Raw genomic sequence first — 20070 nt, forward strand, 5'->3', positions numbered from 1 at the left:
AGGGGAAGGGGAGGGGAGCCTCAGCGTGAGACTCCAAACTGACACACAGCCACAGGACAGAGGCTCCAATTAGAGTCACAGCAACACTAATCAAACCTGATCTACAACCTCTGGCTGCAGGGCGAGTGAGCGTGCACGAGGCTGCGAATGCATTCACACATCATTCCACTACGCTGGGATACAGTCACACCACGCATTGCATTTCCCCCCTTTCACCACACTATGTGAATGACAGTTTTGTTGATGAAAAAAAAAAAAAAAAAAAAGGTAGGCCAGGTTAAGTTTTGCATCACAATGGACGTTTCACAAAGGTGAAATCCCAGCACTTTAATATTCTTGACTGTTGCTTCGTGACAAATATCCATATTCCTTTATCTCCCAATTCTACAGTGTTATTCTGCAGAGCTGTCAATCACAACTCGGTGAAGTACTTCTTAGATATCATATCAAGGCCCACCGTGAGCAAAGAAAAAAATCACGCAGAGAATGGGGAAAATGGGAGACGCTATCACTATATCTCACACAGGAAATGGGAATGTTTGAAGATTTGCATGGTGGTGTGGTCGCGTCATAAAGGTCCTTCTCTAGCTATCTCAAATTTCCCAAAATCTACGGGGTTTAGATTAGCAGCACTGGAAAGGTAGAGGAAAATCAATATCATCTATCAGCCAAGTTGATATGTAGCTATCCCTCATCTTCATTCCAGTGTCTTATTCCACCTTACCGACTCAAAACAAGGATATGATTGTAGAAAAAAATTACATCGTGTTATACAGTCCATCTTAATGTTATGGTAGGTCATGATTAGAGCACTAATAATGATACCTGATTTAAAAAAACATAACAAAGGGAGACCAATTAAATCGGACTCCTTGTGGTGCCAATTAGTCACATCAGCGTGACTCTTCCCTGACTGCTGGGTTACCTCACTGCTCATGGCTACCCGCCGGGCCACGATGAGCTGGATCATCCCTCGCTTGTTACCCTCTACAGACATTGATTTGCGCAGTGTTTCCATGGCCTCCTGATTTGTCTTCTCAAGCAGCGACTCCCCATTGACTGCAATAAGCTGGTCGTTAACATGCAGACGGCCATCCTGCAGACAAGAACCATCATAAGAAAGTGCAATGCGGTTCATAAAGTAAAACAGAAGCTGCTCCTGAGGCGGCGTTTCCATGGTTAGCATGTACCCTTTTCACATATCCCCCCAAAAATACAAGTGTAAGAAGATTTTTTCAGAATTCATTTAGTCATATTTTGATTTGTAAATAATCCAAATTCCAATTCAGTTTTATTTACAACAAAATACAGTACAATACAAATACAGGGAAAACCCCAGGAATTATATGACTTTTATATGAGCAAGCACCTGGCGACGGTGGAAAGGAAAAACTCCCTTTTAACAGGAAGAAACCTCCAGCAAAAACCAGGCTCAGGGAGGGAGACAGGGAAAAAGTAAAACCACTGCATGGCACTAGTGCTAATAAACACTAATTAATTTCTCATTTTTCAAACAAATAACAAAATATTGCCAAGTATTTCTCCCCCGAGAAAAGAATTTTATGCCACTCGCACCTTCTGCTACAACTTGAAGGTCACACTGTCTTTGCACACACCTGTATGTTGCAACCCATGAAAACCCATGAATGAAATCCATCAAGGAAATGCCCGAGTGAAGGAGTCGTTACTTGCCTTGCTAGCAGCACCTCCATTAATAATGGATTTGACGAAGATGCCCAAGTCTTCGTGGTTCTCCTTGGACCGGTTTCCTTTGACGCTGACCCCCAAGCCTGCTGAACCCGAGTCATTCAGAGGGATCTCAAAGGTCATGAACTCTTGTGTACCGTCAGGGGTTAACACGATGTCATCTTTCTCTTGCTAATGTTAAAAAAAGAAAAGATTGAAGACAGAGGGTGAGATTTCTTTGACTTCTGTCAGCATTCAGCAGGAAAGAGTTAAAAAAAACTGAATATTTGTCGTGGTTCTGTCACTGGCACAGAAAGCAATAAATCTCTTTGGGTTGTGATGACTCAACTTATTTTCTAAAGTTGGTAAACTGTTGTTGTGACTCACTGCAGTGTCACTATCAGCTATCCACATAGGGTTTTTTTTTTTTTATAAAAAGGATAAAAGGGAATAGCAAAAGAAAAAAAAGAACCAGGTTCATGAATGACAGGAAAATGGAAAGCAGGGACTAGACAAGATAAAGGGGGTAAGATGAGCGGAGCAGAAGAAAGTGAATGGATGGTAAGCATGTCACATATCTCAGTGCCGTCATCGTCAATTGGCTGTACTGTCTAGATGAGTGCTGCCGATGCCTTTCCACCGCCATGAGCTCCGTGTAGGGGACAGCAGAGAACTTTGAAAGCGCCAGGTAGCAATTTGATGCTCAAACAACAGCGGCTTCCTTTGAACAACATCTCTTTGAAAGATAATTTGTCACACGTTAAGGACCTGATCCTCCTGGGCCCTTTTTTTCTTCTTTTTTCAAAATTACAGAAGCAAGAGTTTTATTGCAGGTCCAGTACTGCAATACTCTTTATGCATGGTTAATGAGAAATGGTTCATTTCAACTGCAGGAAAGGTGTGAGAGGGTAGCGATGAGTTTCTATCAGCCAGCAAAATCAATTCAGCCGGAAAATAGTCCATCAACCTTCAACCAGCCACTCTGGTCGATTTTCTGACAGCTTTCTGGCATCATTGATGTCTAACAAAGAGCATCTGTAAAAGAAATAAATAATAATGAAAGGGATAGCATTTGTGTATTTTATTTTTCACTTTCAGGGAAACAAATGGGGGGGAAAGGGTGTGAGAGAAAGCTAATTGCGTGGAGAAAACAAAGGCATCAAGAAGCTGAAAGATTCTCGCTTTTAACTTGTGGAAAATCTGATAAAGATTTAAGGACAGGCTAAAATAATGTCCATTTAGTTGCTCAGGCCCTGCCACTTATTCTATAGCTGTAGCCAGCATCCTGTAGCTAACCTCGCATGCTGACGCCTGAGGTTTCGGTCCATAGTCGCTCGCAAGTGTTAGACTCTTGTCACCTGGTTACATTAACAGCAGTTCACCTTCTCCTCACATTACTGTAAACACAGCAGATTAAGCGTTAGCAAGAATCAAGCATGATGAAACTGTTCCACGAGAAACTCGAGAGCACACTGTGATACTGCCATTGCTCAGATTCAACTGTGCATGGGCTGTTATTGCCACAGCACCCAAATCTACATTAACAAGACTAGAGCAATCAACCCCGAAGACCAACCGCAAGACCTCTCTTTGCATAGACTCACATCAACCGTGCACACAAACAGCCAGATGGATAGCAGCCAGGTGCCCTTCACAGCTGCTCGGATAAAAGAGTGAAACAGAGGAAAGAGGGGAAAGGTAGAGCACAAGGTGTTTTTTTTCCAGCGGCTGAAGAGTTATTAGGATGCAGCGGTGCGTTCAGGTGAAAGCTCTTTTCAACACAATCTGACGGAGCCCCTATTCTCCAGACGGCCCTCCTATCTGCCTCCTTTTCTTTCTCTGAGCTTTTGTTTTTTCTCTCTCTTTTCCAACTTTTAAAACGGCAGTACACCTGTCTGTACAATTCACCAACTGGGCTTTGTCTCTGACTGGACCCTTGGTAAATTCAGACCACTGGAATCCATTTAATCGCGCCACGTTTCAACACCTGGTTTTCAAATGCAGGTTCTATTACAGAAATCACCGGTTGCTGCCAGGAAATGACCTTTTGCTTTTCCTCAGACTGCTGAATGAAGCGGATAGGGGAAAGGAAAAGAAAAAGTGTGCCGTTGAAAAACAATTTGTTATCCAGGGCAGGGGTAAATATAAGCCATCGACGCTGTTTAAACAACCATTCTTGTATAGAGCTTGCAACGACATCATTTTGGAATTTCTATAAACTTTGACAGCTGCTGTAGTGGAGTTGCTTTACCTCAGCTGAGATCAGTTGGTTTGCAAAATACGGCACAGACATACAACAGTAATAATAATGTATACTTTATTGATCCCTGTGGGGAAATTCTTCTCTGCATTTAACCCATTCACTCAGTGAAGCAGTGGGCAGCCACTGGGAGCAGTGTGGAGGGACGGTACCTTGCTCAGGGGTACCTCAGGGTAACCGTTCAGTGGATTTGAACCCCCAACCTTCCGATCATGGGGCCACCACTCTACCTACTGAGCTATCCCTGCCCCCATTCTGAATACACTCTGAAAAGAACATTTATGAATGTGTGGTCTTGTGCGTCACTGCCGTGGTTTAACTTTTACTCTAATCACAATGTTTTATCAAAATAAATTGATAAAACATCTTGTGGCTTTGAGTTATATCCTCTCTGAGGCTTTTAAGCCCAGCGACTGACGATGGCAATATACTGGTTGAAAAAATTACTTTGGATGGACAGTCTCCGAGTCTTTGTACGTGAGTGCGTGCGCGTGTGTGTGTGCACGCCCGTCTTCCAAAATGATGACAGAATAACCACCCACTCAGAGCTGTGTTCTGGGAATAGAGGGCCGAGGCAGAGAATGAGAGAGCAGTGTAACATTTTCATCAGACAGGAACAAGCGCCGCTAGCCAAGAATGAGTTTGTCAGGCTGCTTGACAGGCCTTGTTGCACCGATTCAACTCAGGCAGAGCTGGATTCAGCTATCTCCGAACAAGAGAAAAAAGAAAGTCAGTTCATTGTTCCAAGCACAGCCCCGTGGATGCACCTGGGACAGAGAGCACAAAGGTACTGACAATCAGTGAAATGATGTAAAGACAGGGAAAAGGTTACGTGCTTAACTAAACTTGCACCAGGAAAAAAGTTATATGCATAACACATCTGTTTTCTCCCATCGTTGTTTTTTTTTCCTCTATAAAAGGTAAAAAATTATGCTGATGTAGACAGACAGAGTCAAGCTCTCTTCTGAACAACAAAAAGAAAATAAATCACCGGCAACAAACTATTCTCCAGTGTAAAGATGTATGGCCTTGAGCATGCCACAACCAACACCACCTTTTTGGGGTTACTGTTGTTTCCTGTTAGTTTTCTGTTCTTTGAGCAATAAGATCACCTTCATATTTGTTCAATATGAAAAGTAAAACCCAAACAAATGTGCTACAGTGTACTCTTAACTCTGTGGGGAAGTTGCACCTCAACAGTCAAGATTCTGGGTTACTGAGCAAAAGATGGGGAATTGTGGCACAGTCAAGCTGAGCCCTTAATCCTGTCCACACCAGCATATCTGCTCCATGGCTGACCCCAATCCTCTGACCCCAGCCTCCTAACATGCAGGAATATGTGGAAACAGTTTCACTTGCTTAATATACAGTACATGTGACAAATAAAGGTTCGTTTAAGATATTACTGATATTTTAGCAACTACAGACACACCGTGGCTATCCCAGGAGTCCGGTGTGGTTGGACCACTGATTGGGCTTAAATGACTGAACTTGAAGATTTACTGTTAACTGTATACATGTGATGCAATTTAGCACAGCCTGGAGTGTATAGTATATGCGCCAGCGCATTTAATCAGAACAATGTTACATACATAAAAGTGATGAATCTGTCATATGTCATGCATTAATCTTTGCCTTTCACATGCGTTTGATCAGTTGCCTAGAGATGGATATAGTCTCTTAGGTGCAGAGGCGGCTGTTACTGTGTTGCTCTCATTTCTTCAGTTTCTAAATAGCTTAGCAAACTCTCGGCATCAGCTCAGGAGCTGCCTAATTTTTGTGGAAAAAAGTGGCTCTCCCCACAAATCCGTGACAACGCTGAGAGGCACATGCAACCAAAAAAGGTGCATATGCAGCTTTACTTGATAAATATGTTTTGTATCATCAGTTTATTAAAAAATTATCTCAGCCTTCTGAAACAAATTAAAGTTTAAATCAGTCTGGGCCTGTTTATTATTATTATTATTATTATTAATAGAAAATAGGCAGAAAATAGGACAGCGCAATTAATCAAATTTTTATCTCTAACTCGATTTTTGGCTTCCACAATTAAACGAGCATAATGAAATGAAAACGCATGCTCCAGTATTTAAAGGTGCAGCGTGGAAAATCTCACCACTAGATGTCACTATGTTCCAGACTGAATTTACTCGGTGTTTTTTACTGGTTCCAATTCAAGTGCGTGAGTATAGACTGTCACTTGGCTGTTTATCTACCTTTACACCTCAAAGCAAAAGTAACTCGAGTGCTCCCCAATTCAGAACCTGTATGTGCCAATCACAGCTGTTTCCTGCACTACACAGCTTGACGTTTCCTGGATTAGTCTGAACCAGTAACAGCTGATTTAGCTTCTGCAATGAATCTATGCAACAGGTGCTCACTGAAATCACCAACCAATCACATTCCATTTGACCACTTAAAACTGTTTAGCAAATATTCCAGGAAAATGTTCAGCTTACTGAACAAATATTATATTTTACTAAACTGGCAGTAACTGCACTGTATGCAAAACACAACAGGGGAAGCAGAGATGGATCTCAGAGCTGTCAGGTACTCTGCTATGAATTTTATTAACATCCATCATGCAGGGAGAATGAATAGAGTGAGAGACTTTATATTATTAGTCTGCAAAGATTCATTTATAAAGATTAATTAGCACAAGGTAAAAGTGAAAGTAGTGCAAAGTTGATTTAGTTTTTTGTTGGGTTTTGCTACAATACTTTCTTTTCCCTTCTAAGAGATGGACTACATTTAAGTGAATAAGCACTACCAATTTTATTTTGATGCAAAGATTTGCAGTGTCGTGTTCATATGAAAGTGCACTTGAAATGTTTTCATCACTAAAAATCAGAGAATACGCGGGAAAAATAATTGTGACCTCAGTACGGAACCAATTAATTCCAGTGATAATCATTTTGGCCGTAATCATGCAAGCCTAGCAGAAAATATGCAAAGAGGAGTGGCTGTAATAAAATTGTTATCATTATCCCCTTAGCTCAACAGCTCAAGTGACCAGCCACTTGACCAATTCATCACAAAAGGAGCCCATGCAGATTTTTTTGTTTTTTTGTAAGGTCCCCTCTGACTCAGCCATGGAGCGACAGCCTATTATACCATTAAATCCTTTATTAATTAACACTTTGATGAGCTAGCAGCAGTTCATTACCAGCAGGGAAGTGCTTTAGAGGCAGCTTTTCACCAAGTTCACAAATAGGTGAATAAAAGTGGGCACAGAAAGGAAAGCATTTGCTAGCAAAGGAGCTCCAGCCTGCCTATTAGGCCTTTTTGTTTTGTTTCTACCTTGCTTAACTTGTCACATGCTAACAAGGAGCATTTGTCGGTTGCGTGCAAGTGCGTGGCAGAGAAACCAGAGAGAGATGCAAAAGGCAGAGAGCAAATGAATTACAATCACTTCTGTTCACACATAACTCTGATTCTCTGCACATCACTGCCTAAAACAATTAACACTCCTGGAAACTTCTTTCCACACTTGGCCCAATTTGGTGACATAAAGGTCAATGGAAATGAATTTAAAAGGGCTAAAAGAAATCAGCCATGGGTGTAATTGCAAAAGTGGTGCACGAGTGATAAGTATTGTAACACAAATTTCTTCTGGCGCTGTTTCTCCTTGCAACATTTACAGACAAAGAGGCTGAATATTAAATATCTCAAAGTCGAGGAAACAAATTCAGGTACAATGAGGAGGCTGGGCGAGGGGCGGAGAGGCGAGCTATTACACAACACCAAAAGGCACGAAGCTGCACAGCCGGCAGTGACAGGTTGTAAGTGTCTGCGAACTGATGTTATATGTTCTTCACTCAGCGATCCAGCACATTTTGACCCAGAGCTGACGCACTGGGACTATTCCCCTTTAGGGAGTTTTCTAATGAGAAAGCTCATTAACAGACTTAACAAAGTCTGTTTCCATGAGGGCATCTGAGGCCAGATCTATCTACATCATGGCGAATGCATTACGGCAAGTGGCTCTCAGTGAGGGGTGCTGACTGACTCTCACTGTGAGCGACCCAAAGACAGGGGGGAGAAAAAACAGACTCATATGCAGGGCCTGACTTGACGGGAGGTGTTTCTGCAGGCGATTCGGGAAGCGATTTCATCTCATCAGATGGAACATTAAAAATAAAAGGCTACTTTCTAAGTGTAGCTGGCAGCCGGGAATGTTTGCAAAGGCGTTTCGGTTGAACCAAAGCGCAGACGCACATCACGAAGCAGATGTCTCTCATTTTAAGCTAATGGTGGATAAAAAGCGCTTCGCTATGTCCAACTGCACACACACACACTTCAGTTCATTATGCGTTCTGGAAACAGACGCTGAATCCCCTTCGGGAGAGTAACTGTGTCGCCATAAGTGGCCTTTAACTACCTTGTTTATCGGCGTAGCACAATGCTGTGGTGCACCCTCCCTCTTCTCTGCACTGACAGCAAGCATAATTATGGGAACAGCTGCTCAAAAGTGTTAAACGAAAACAGGTGGCTTCGACGAGACTCGACTCAGAGACTGTTAACCGGGCTGGCATTGTCTTCAACCATGCTTGGCATTATTAGCCTTATTTATGACAGCGCATGCTTCCAAAACTGTGCACTTTGATCGGAAAGCGTTTCTATAGGAGGCAAATTAATACAGCAAAGGACTACGCTGGGAGATGGTGTTGGTGATTAATGAGAGAAACACAAGGGAAGAGGAGAAGAAGAATAAGAAGGAAGAGGAGGAAAGTGTGATGTGATAAACATCAGAGAGTGAGGGAAAAGTCGGAGAAAGTGTCCTGATGAGGTTTGTAGTGCCATGGTACACACGCTGGAGGCCTTATCCACCAAAATCACTGTGGTCTATCATGTCAGAGACATTTTTATGCATAAAGTGAAAGCCAAAGCAACCTCCGAGATGCAACTGATGCTGCCAAACTGTTCTGAAGAACTCTGACTGCACACTCCCAAACCGTGGCATTCCAAATGCTCCATCCAAAGGTCTTTTGAGCAGTTCCTGTAATCGGACTTCACCCGAGATCTACACATTGGTATTATTAGAGCAATCTGCAGGATTACGTCCATTTACCTTCTAGCAGCTGGGACTGTTTTGAAGTCATATCATAAAGGGAGACCGGGAATTCATTACAAAATTGTGAATACCGGCAAAAAAGGTTGCAACACCTTAAATTACAAAGTCCACTAAGAAATGATTAATGATCTCGAGTCCTTCGCCAAGTTTCACTTAGGTAAAATAGCTCTTGCTCTGTCACCCGCTGTGATATAAATAAGCTGCTGAAGAGACGCGCAAGAACGATTCTGTCTCTGGCACTTTATTATCAAAAGTTTCAGTGAATTACTTCACCCTTACAGTCACTCGAAATTTAAAAAAAACAAACACACACACACATTACTTTAAGAGACATCTAATTATATTAGCTCCAAAGATGTTTGTCATGTTTTGGCATGGCTGTGGGTAGCACATAGCTTAAGATAAGCACATAGCTGTTTATCACTGCTTCAGCGGAATGTGCCAAATGGTTTATCTAAAAGCTGCTCTGTTAAAGTGCTGAAAGACATGAGCCAGAGATGAAGGTTGAAACATTTTTCATACAATATCAAAACAATTTCATCCTGACCATCTCTGCCAAATGCAAGCAGCTGATTCGCCATTACATTTTAGATGCATCCGTGGCCAAAGACAGAAGGATTCCTGTTCTGTTCTCGCACTTTAACATCCCGTGTAACCTGTTAAAAATGACAAAGGTTCGTTCTGTTTTGAGGAGTGTATAAATAAATGAGGAGGGATTGAGCTTGGCTCTGACAGAGCAGATCTGTGTATAATTTAGTTGCCTCCAAAGACAGGGGGTTGTGTTTTGTTTGCCTGATATCAATTCATTTCTCCCTCTACCGACTCGGTAAATGGATCTCTGCAGCAGGGAAATCAATACAGCTTCATACGTCTGTTCTTGCCTTCCAACTTTAACACAGGCAAATCATGAGTGGTAACCTTACTGTACTGCAGGCACTGCAACAAAAGCCAACTGTGAACGAGTATTGATGATGACCGCTTGATTTTTAGAGAAAAACAACAATTCGGAACCTCGTATCCATCTATTTTAATGCAACCGTGCTTTTGTCACTTCATGTATGCGATCGTTTTCAGAGACCTGTGTTTAATATAACACAATGTTTAAATGGAGTAGTTCTGTCTGCCTCGATTACAGCACAGTGGTCAAAAACATAGCAGGCAGAATTTGAAACCAGGCCACCGGGGTGGGCCATTAGTCTGCTATAAATGTAAGCAGCAGTGTCACACATTTGTCTGCGCGTCCTCAGTATTCACATGAGCCATAAATTCGGCTGTCACATCAATCTGAGGCCAGAATTAATCGTGCAATTAAGATTCTCATTGCTTGGCAGATATAGCCACTAATGGATCAGTGACAAGTGCGATATGATCATAAAGAGGGGTTTTTAATGCACTGTTTAATTGCTCTTATGTGGTCGACAGTGTTACAACAGAGGCTACACAAGCCCATTTGTTCTCCGCAGTCCGCGCTGCTATCTTGGAAGGAAAAATGTGCTGCTGTTGAAGGGTCACGCAACGATGTAAGAGCAGGAACGAGCACCGTTATTATGGTGCTTGAACGCACTGTGTGTGACTCACAAGTTTGTGGCATTGTTTAACACTTTACCCCTTGAAAGCGTACTAGGAGTTACCTTTGAAGCTCTTTTCTGAACTGAGAGGTTTCTGTCATATATTTCAGGCTTATAGGACAAAATGAGCAGGTTCGCATCAGAAGTCGGTGAGTTCGGAAACTCTAGGAAAAGCCCAGGAACTATTCTACTGGTCTTCGTGTTTTTATTGATATACTCGTCATCAAGGGCACAAAAAAGGTTGTCAAATGTCTTTATGCAGGAAAGAGTTAACATATATTTAGTGCATGGATCACTTTCCGGCAGCAATAGCAACAGGCTAATTCACTTAACTAGAGGCAGGCCTGTTTCAAACCAGTGATTTGTCACTAAACACAGACGGCCCGTGCTAAAGGTCCTCCCAACTCCTTATTTAATAATAAAATGTTGCAGATTATACTCCTCTGCTTTTACTTTGCCGTGTTTGCTCGAAACGACACACAGGCGACACATGAGCGAGCTCCGCCACAGGTGACAGGGCGTGGACGGACGTCTTTAGGCAGTGCCTCGTTTTTAGACTGCTGCCGTTGCTTGTTGCACAACGAAGCATGACATTTAGCTCGTTGTTATAGGACGAAATAAATGAATAAATACAAAAAGCAGAAGCCAGGATTACAATATCCACTATGAAGGCAAAGCACTGCTCGCAGCTATAAGCACAAACGGGGCCACACGCCGGGAGATAAATGGCTACAATAAATAACATCTACTGTGCTATGTGTGGGCTGCGTGTAGTGTAGATGTGTCTTCAAAATGCATTTAACACTGCTGCTGCTTTGGGTTTTTTAAAATGTGTATGTGTCTGTTTGAGGGGCGGGGTTGCAATCGACCTCTTAACCTTTAAACTCTTCTTCGCATCTCATTCTCTTACTCCATTTCTTAGTTTCTTTATCGAAGACACAAACTTTCTCCACTTCCTTTCACCTCTAATACGAAACAATCAGAAAAAGTTGTGAAGACACAAGCGCTCACAAATAATTCATAAAGCCTTTCTACCTCCAAACGCATAGGGGGCACTAATTCATCTGACTTCCAGCCTTTAATCTCTTGCCTTGAAATCACTGACTCAAACTCCCAGAGCTGTCAAGGCTTTTTTTTCTTCTACCTGCACCTAGTCACTGATCAGAGCCTGCTACTGCGTCTGGAGTTTGTGGTGAACTTTTCTCTCTGTTTCAGCATTTCTTTCCTCTACACTTAAAGGCCACGAGGTTCAAAAGCAAAGAGGTAAAAAAACATGACAACAAAACAAAATGCGAACAGATCCACTATCCTCTAAGACATGCTTAAGGATGAAGGAGGCTTTGTAGAGAAGAACTTGGTGTCTACAAACAAACTTGTTATCGATGAGCCCAGAGTTTAGTCAAGGTTGAAGCACCTTCTTTGATAAAATATATTGTCTCTGTCTGAATATAGTTATTGACATCCCTGGAGAGGAGGAGGGGCAGGAGGAGATGGGTGGAAATAAGCAGCAGTCGTAGCTGCATTGCCCCATTTTTCCTCTATTACCATTTAACCTTTTCTCCTTCCTGCAATTACATATTTATTGAAAGCTATTGAGAGCTCCCGCTACTGCTACTGAAAGCATGTCAAAACACACCCTGACCGTGGTAATTAAAGATGCAATGCGAACATGCTGGGAGAGTAAATTAATTCCTCTGGGGGTGCAAGCAGCACGGGTAGCACACGAGCAAACATCTAAACAAAAGGAGGCACGAAGGGATTTCCAATGCTGACATTAAACGTCAGCAGGCAAATGTCAACTAGACAAAAAGGTCTGGGTTTTTTTTGTTGTTTTGTTTCGTTTTGATTTATATGGCTGTGTGTGTGTGTGTGTGTGTGTGTGTCACTCATGCTGAAATTTTAAAAAAATCATTCAAAGAAAGACAGGAATGACAGCCCACAAACACTCGTCTATAGGTGCGCCGTTATGTGTGCCCTACCAGTGGAGTGTGTAGCAGAAATATATGCACGCACCCATCACCCACCTATCCACAGTGTGTGACAGAGAAGGCAATTACCAGCCACAATTTTCTACCATGCTTTATTTGCAATAACTGTCACCGGCAGAGCCTTGGCCTCCTTATCTGATTTTTATGAACATACTTGTAGGGATTATTGAGATTTGTGAAAGCACTGCTGGGAAATGTGAAACTGTGTGTGTGTGAGAGAGAGAGAGAGAATTTTTAAAAAAAGGAAAAGTAAGCGAGAGAGTTAATCTGCTATGGAAAGTGATGAAATATTAACCAGCAGTCGCGCACAGCGTGTTGGTCAAGAGATGGAGAAATCAAAAACAAAAAAGAAAAAGGAGATTATTAGACAGGTTTCGCACGATGGATTTTTTTTTCTAATCACATCACGCCTGAGGAGCTGAGAGTGCGTAGCCGTCAACCTCTCATTCCACAACACGAGCCACGGGCAGGCGTGCATTTTTTAAAAAGCCCTCACAGCGTCACTCAGCTGCTGTCAAGGCTGCGTGGATCAGTTTGGCGTCTACCTCCAGTTAGTTTTAAGTATTTAGTTTATTTTGTGTGTGTGTGTGTGTGTGTGTGTGTTTAAATAGTCCAGTTGAATGACATCAAGGTTACAGGTTTGATGCTAGCAGTGGCTCCTAGGTGATCCAGAGAGGTGAAACGCACTGCAACTTTAAAAAAACACCAGCAACTAGAAAAACAAACAAAACACAACAGAAAGAGAAAAAATTCTGCAAAAGCTCACAAAAAAAGAACCCTGAGAAAACAAGAGGAGAGTGAGGGAACAACAGTGATGAGCTAACAGTAAGCGGCTAACAGCAAACATGTATCTACAGTATTACGTCAATCACGAAAAAATTTTTTTTTCAAAAAATGGAGGAAACCACATCTTTTGGTCCCTCACGCCATCGATCGATCCTCCAGTTCTTTAAGCATCTTGTCATTGTCACATTATTGAGTTATTGAGTTTGACCTCTCAGGGCCACCGTACCTGAGCCATGAGGCATCAAAAGTGCAGCATACTTTATAAACATGTGTGAGGCATTTTAAGACGGTACATGACTTTTTGGGGACTTCCTTAATACCAAGAGAACTTTAACACGTGCTCTTGTGCCAACTTCCTAAAAAAAAATGAAAGTATAGCTGGTGCGTGGATGGAGAAATAGCATATTAAAAGAGCAGGCTACTGCTTCAGAGGGCCATTATTCCACAGGTTGAACAGCTCCTATTGCGGGGTTAACAGCCAGGGTGCCGGGCTGAGTGCTGTGGTAAGGAGTGAGGCTGGCATCAGCAGCCCCTGGCCTGCCAAGGTGCTGTGACGACTAAGCCTGCTGTCACAGACACAGAGCGCAGGCTGGACGGGGGCAGTAGCCTCGCCATCTGTTGCGCGACAGCCAAAGTCACCCTGTATGTAGACTGTGTGGCTCACTGGGAGGGTGTGTGTTTGAATATGTCCAAAGCTGTATTTGTGTGCACTTAGACACACTTAGGCACATCATTTCAGAGTGCCTGTGTGTGCATATAATGGGTCTGTGTGTCTGCATGTCTGTATGTGCTAAAATGACCATCTGTGTGTGGAGAGAAAAAAAAAAAAGCATGAGCCGCAATTAAAGGGGGGATCTGTACACGGAAAGTCGAATATTTGTCCTAAACCGGCGACTCGGAGTCAACTCAGAGCTCAGAGGCTCATATTTTAGAGAGAAGAAATCCTTAAGTGGACAGCAGCCATCCACTAGCATTAATAATGAGAGCACTGACAGAGTGACACAATAAACAAATGTTAAATTAAAATCAGTGCAGACAAAATAATTTTAAAAAATGACAGAAAGATGGAGAAGCTGATGGATTGGAGGAGCAGTTAAGGGAATATTAGTGCAGGCACCATGACAAATCCATACTCTGTACAGGATGTTAGACATTTAGTGACATTTACCAGATTCCTTGAGAGACTTCATTGAATCAAGTAGGATATGCTTTATCAAACTGACAATGGGAGTTTGGCTAATATCCACTGAGAAGTAATAATGGCAACAAGTAAGAGAAATCCTACACTGTCTCGACTAGTTTCTTGTCCTCCCATTCATGTGTCAAATTGTTATTTTTTATTACAGCTATAAAACTATAATTGCAAATAGGCTGAGAAAATCACAGCTTTTCCTGTGCAAGTCCTCTCAAACTCTCTATAAATATCAACATTTACCAAACAGCTGAAATCTAGAAAACTCTTATGAGGTGCTGGCTGGGCACTGACCACTTCTCGGGGCAGCAGGGAGTCCTCTGGGCGAATCACCAACAGGTTCACGGTTCCACCCATGGGTGTAGCTCGGAGCAGGGCTACCACCTCTTCCTGGCTTTTACCATTTAGGTCCACCCCACTAACCTGCACGTACATATACACATACACGGAGTCACGAAGCGTAAAAGAAACGCAGACTTACAAAAATAAATGTACAACAGATACACAGTCGGAGGCGAAACTAAACTCACTTTTAAGAGGGGGGACTATGGCCTCCACATAACCTTTATGCAGATTACCCTGTGAGCCAGTTGGAACTGGAATTAAATATGGGTTATTTCCCCCTAAAGGGAGCACTCGCTGATTTCCATGTCAGTCTGACTGAAGTATAATCAAAATATTGTTCCATCTAACCACATTTTCTTAGAAATTCAAAACTGCAGCTGAATTGTTGTAGCCAAAGGGAATGCAGCTTATTCGACTCGCTCCAACAAAGGCTCAGTAAGACTGAATTTAGGAACAAAGTCACATCAGGAAACGAGTAATTTGTCTCTGAAATAACACGCAATCTCACAGAACACACTCGCTGAACACTGTGTCATGGTTAGAGGATGTTTGATGTCCTGCCTCACCTCCAGCAGCCGGTCTCCAGCTTTAAGTCGACCGTCTTGGATGGCGGCGCCTTGAGGAAGGATGTTTTTAACGTAAATTGGAGCACTGCCGCCAATCGGGACATCTCTGGATGTGATGCTGAATCCGAGACCCTCTGGACCTAGTTAACAATTGAAGACACTTAGAAAGGTATTGTGACATTTTACAAAGCACAGCTCATCACTTGTTCTTTTCTTTCCTGGTGCAAACATGCCATGCTGTGATGTTGTCATTTGGTAAGCTTGCCAGCAGTGTGCTCATGATCGGCAGTAAACTGAAAAACTGTTTGTCTGTTGTCATTTTCTATTATCCTTAAAACAGACTGCTCAATAAAATTTAAAGGAACCCTTTCTAATCAGAGCAAAGCACCAAGTCAGTTAAACTTGAGGGATATTGATTTGATCAGTTAAGTAGCAGAGGCGGCTGTTATTCAGCAATGAGACAGCCCCCAAAACAAGAATGGTTTGCAGGTGGAGGCCACTCACATGTTTCCCTCCTCATTAGTTTTGCATTTGGCTAGAGTCAGTGTCACTACTGGCAGCATGACGTGATAGCTGGACCCTGTGGAGGTTGCACAGGTAATCTAACTTCTCCAGGATGGCACATCAATGTGTGCCATTGCCAGAATTTTTGGTCACGTCAACATTGTCAGGCATATATGTAAGAACACGGGGGCCACACAAACTACTGAGTACCATCTTGAATTGCTACGATCAAATTTCAGTAAAATGGTCAAGACCAGTGGTCTCCAACCTTTTTTGCGCCACGGACTGATTTTTCACGAACCGGCCTTTAAGGTGTTGCGGATAAATACAACAAAATAAAACCAGTACAGGTACCAAAAAATAGATTTATTCATAACACACGGGAAAAGATTCAGGGAAACCAAGTTAACGATAAAAACGATTAAAAAAATAACAACAAAAACCCTGAAAACCATAAATTTCACACCCGAGCCTCAACTGCAGCCCGGTACCAAACAACTCATGGACCGGTACCGGTGCGTGGCCCGGGGGTTGGGGGTTTAAATGTCACTAAGGAGCAATTTATTTATGACAGTGACATTTTCAATTTCTGGGTTTCATTTTAAAAGTACAGAAACATACAAAGTGTATTCTGTGTATAAATACTGCTAAGGGCATACAACTTTTCCCCCCATTATTAAAAAAAGTAACTTTTAATCCACTAAGCAGGAATCAAATGATGGCCTTCCACCATGTCCTGAACCTCCACGAGGTAATACAGACATTCCTGCTTCCATGCTGGCATTTTTTCATATTTCCATGATTGGGTGTGTCTTGAACTCTAAACATAGTATCAGTGCTATGAACCAAAATTGAGTGTTTTAAATGAATGTGAACGGACTTTAAAGCCAATCGTGGAAGTCGCGGTCAGATTAAAGACCAGTTAAGAATAAGCAGAGACAAATGAATGATTATGGATTGGGAAATGCATTAAAACTCTGTTCAATATCCTCTTAAACTAAAGTGCAGGACACCTAAATAGTTAAAGTGCTTATTTCTGAATCTTCCCACACTACACCGTGTGCCAGATTTTAAACCCAAAAAACCCTCCAGAGTTTTGGTGCAAAGGCAGGCCTCAAAGGCTGTGTAAAAATCATGTCTGGGTCAAAGCAGTCTTGGATGATATATAGGGAGCTTGAGGTTAGCCTAATGGAGAAAGCAGTGATCACTGTGTGTGCACTCAAATTTGTTTCTTAGCTTTGTATATTTAAAGGAAAATCCTCTGTCTCTTCCAAGTGCAGTGAAATTCAACAACCACATGTGATAAAAACACTTCGGGCATCAGCTTTGCAAAGCCATTTGCTTTAAGTTTAAGGGTTGACCTTTAAGGTTGCTCAAACGAATATGAATTGATAGTCTAAGAGGAATCAGGCAAATACAATAACAGGTAAATAAGAAGATCTCTCCGCTCTAACCTTTTCTGCTGACCAGAGCCGTATTTTTCAGATAAAAGCATGACGTAGTTCAAATGTCAGCTACATGTGATAAACCGTGCAAATGCTGCGTGTCAGATTAAACTAGATGAGTCATTAAGAACGTCTTTCAGAGCGGCGGTTAAGATTCCACCATGCATAACCTAGCTGTAGGCATTTCCAAGTTGGAAAGTCGTGTTCTGCGGTTTTAGCCGAGGCTTTTCTGACGCTAACAGCGGTGATTAGCATTCGTGTCAAAGTAGCTGCTCATTTCACAGAGCTGTCAGCACCTCTGATGGTTCATCATGACCTACTTTTCCCTGTATGTCTATTTAGCAGTCTGTCGTCTCCCTGACAGTGATGCCGCTGATGAACAAGGGGCATTAAGATTGAGGAGCGCGGCTGGCAACTTTCTCCTGGCTTCCACGCACAAATAAACTTGCAGAAAGGTGATGAAGAGATCACTTTGAAGCCAGAAAGTTGAGCTGCTGAGGATAACGATGTTCTATGATCTGTCCATCACTGCTGAGCGAGAAGTGAGCAGACAAAAATAGCTGTCATCGTTTATGTTGAATATTAAATGCGCAGTTTGACTGCCAAACTTTTAAATACCAGATCCCACAGTTGCCGTGGGAGGTTCTCCACTTAGTGCAGATGCTAGTCTGTCCTCAAACGACTGAAAATAAGAGGGGTAAACAAATGCAGATGGCATTTAACACAGATGTATCACAGCTTTTGATTATATCCTGCCTTTTTTCAAATCCTCGCCATGGCAGTTGGGATTCCCCTTCCCCTCTGACCCTTTTCACAAACTGCCGCCCAACACGCATCCCAAACCCAACTCCGGCCCATTATAAGATCCCGCTGTTCAAAGTCTACAATCAGCCAATTAGGAGAATACAATCTCTAAATATTCCTGTGCTAATTAACCACTGATGTATTTATTTTAGGTACCAGACCAGGCCAGGGTAAAAGTAATTGTGTCCCTTTCTGGATTAGCTGAAATCCTGGCTCCAATAAGCCAATTAAGCAGCAAACATGAAGAGAGGCTGAGGCACATTAGAATGACTTAATGGGGTGCGTATGTCCTTTTCGACAGCAGTATTTGATTAAGGCACTCTTGTTAATTTGCCATTCAGGATCTGCTCCTGCCACTTGGAACTCTGAGCCACTTAGGCTGAATCACAACAATTACAACAAGCAGACAACAAAACCGCCGAAGCCCTTCTAGAAGTGCATTAGCGTGATGGCAATCAAACGGAACCATCAAAATGGATTTCAGAGGCGCGTTTCCCTCAACTCAGCCTTTTCCTAATGCTCCGTTAAATTCCCAGTTTAACAACATTTGGACATCTCCATCTGGAGTTCACAAACGGCTTCGAAGTTATGTGCCGGTAAACTCCCACTGAAATCACAGGCAGCGATCTTTGAAACCATTTCTGTTACTTGGGCAATACTGAAATATTTCATAGTGACCATGAAGCCATGCAGCTGGTGGATATAAGCTAAACTGAAGGCGTCAGCCTGGTGCTGGAGTTCTACCAACATCTTTCCGGAAATTAGAGTCGTGTGGGGAAACTTTATCACGTTATAAACACATAAATATAAGTTACACTTCAGCTCCACAGTGTCAAAGAACTCTGCCGGCAGCGCTGGGAAACTTTGCCAAACATGTTAGAGCAGCTTGTGACTGCATGTCCCCAGAGTGGGTCACGTTTACCCCGTGCCGCAGCCCTCACTTTTTCCCGCACCCTTTCCTGAAGCTCATCGCTAAGGCCTTGGTGCCAGCTTTCAAGTAAACATCTGCTCCGGCAACCGAAAAAAAAAGGAGCAAAAAAGAAATCGACGGAGTCAGGACATCGCCTTAGAACTACTTCACTCTGCTTCCTACTGTTCGCTAATTCACATGAAGATGGCTAACTGGTGGAAATGACACGGCTTGGCAGCGAGGCCACCACAAAGAAATACAACTGCTCCGGTATCAAAGGTCTGTCCAAGTCCACAAATAAACCCAGCTCAGCTGGAAGCAGATGGATTGCCGAAGCTTAACCACAAGACCGCGGTGATGTACTGTAGCATGAACGGATGAAACCACAAACTGTTTTCAAGACGGGGCTGATCTGTGTTTGCTTTCGGCCTTCTCGGTTAAACAAAGCGCAAAGGCAAGAGGAGATTTTTTTTATTTCCAGAAGGATTTCGGTTGCATTAAGAGCTCTTTGACCTTTTGTTTAATCTGGAAATTTTAAATGCTAGAAGGTGACAAGATATCGCCTTTATCGCACTTAGTAATGGGGTTGATAGACATAGAAGCAAACAAAGAGATTATTGGTCAAATTAATGAAACACTTTAACGCTGTCACATGAGCTGCTTTAGGATCAGCATCTTTCTTGTCTAACTGCAAACTTTCAGTGCATTTAAATGTTTAAATGCAGAAGCCTGTCTTGTGAAGAATATGCTCTTTGATGCTGGAGTTTTATCAGATATACAGGGCTCTTCCCCGGCTTTCTGCTGATAAAGAGCGGAGGCCGATGTAATCTGCCAGCGGACAGGCTGACAGAAATTTTGGCAGAAGCAATTCTGAACTCTAAGAGGAAAAAAAAGCCACTTTTTAAAATTTTACCATGGTTAGAAGCAAGGTCAACCCACTGT

The 20070-nt window shown here is 42.5% G+C and overlaps 1 protein-coding gene across 3 annotated transcripts in view; it reads right to left on the reverse strand.

Annotated features, from left to right (window-relative positions):
- The window catches only part of LOC120725743 (partitioning defective 3 homolog), a 340776-nt gene that overhangs the window by 153695 nt on the left and 167011 nt on the right, over positions 1-20070 (reverse strand). For all 3 annotated transcript variants that reach the window (XM_040018776.1, XM_040018775.1, XM_040018777.1), the window contains exons 11-14: positions 15466-15605; positions 14849-14977; positions 1693-1878; positions 926-1096 (exon numbers count right to left, since the gene is read on the reverse strand). In XM_040018776.1, coding sequence (XP_039874710.1) covers positions 926-1096; positions 1693-1878; positions 14849-14977; positions 15466-15605 — 626 coding nt within the window. The remainder of the gene's footprint in view (positions 1-925; positions 1097-1692; positions 1879-14848; positions 14978-15465; positions 15606-20070) is intronic.

This window comes from Simochromis diagramma, unplaced genomic scaffold (assembly GCF_900408965.1).
Source record: "Simochromis diagramma unplaced genomic scaffold, fSimDia1.1 OVJJ01000717.1, whole genome shotgun sequence".
NCBI lineage: Eukaryota > Metazoa > Chordata > Actinopteri > Cichliformes > Cichlidae > Simochromis > Simochromis diagramma.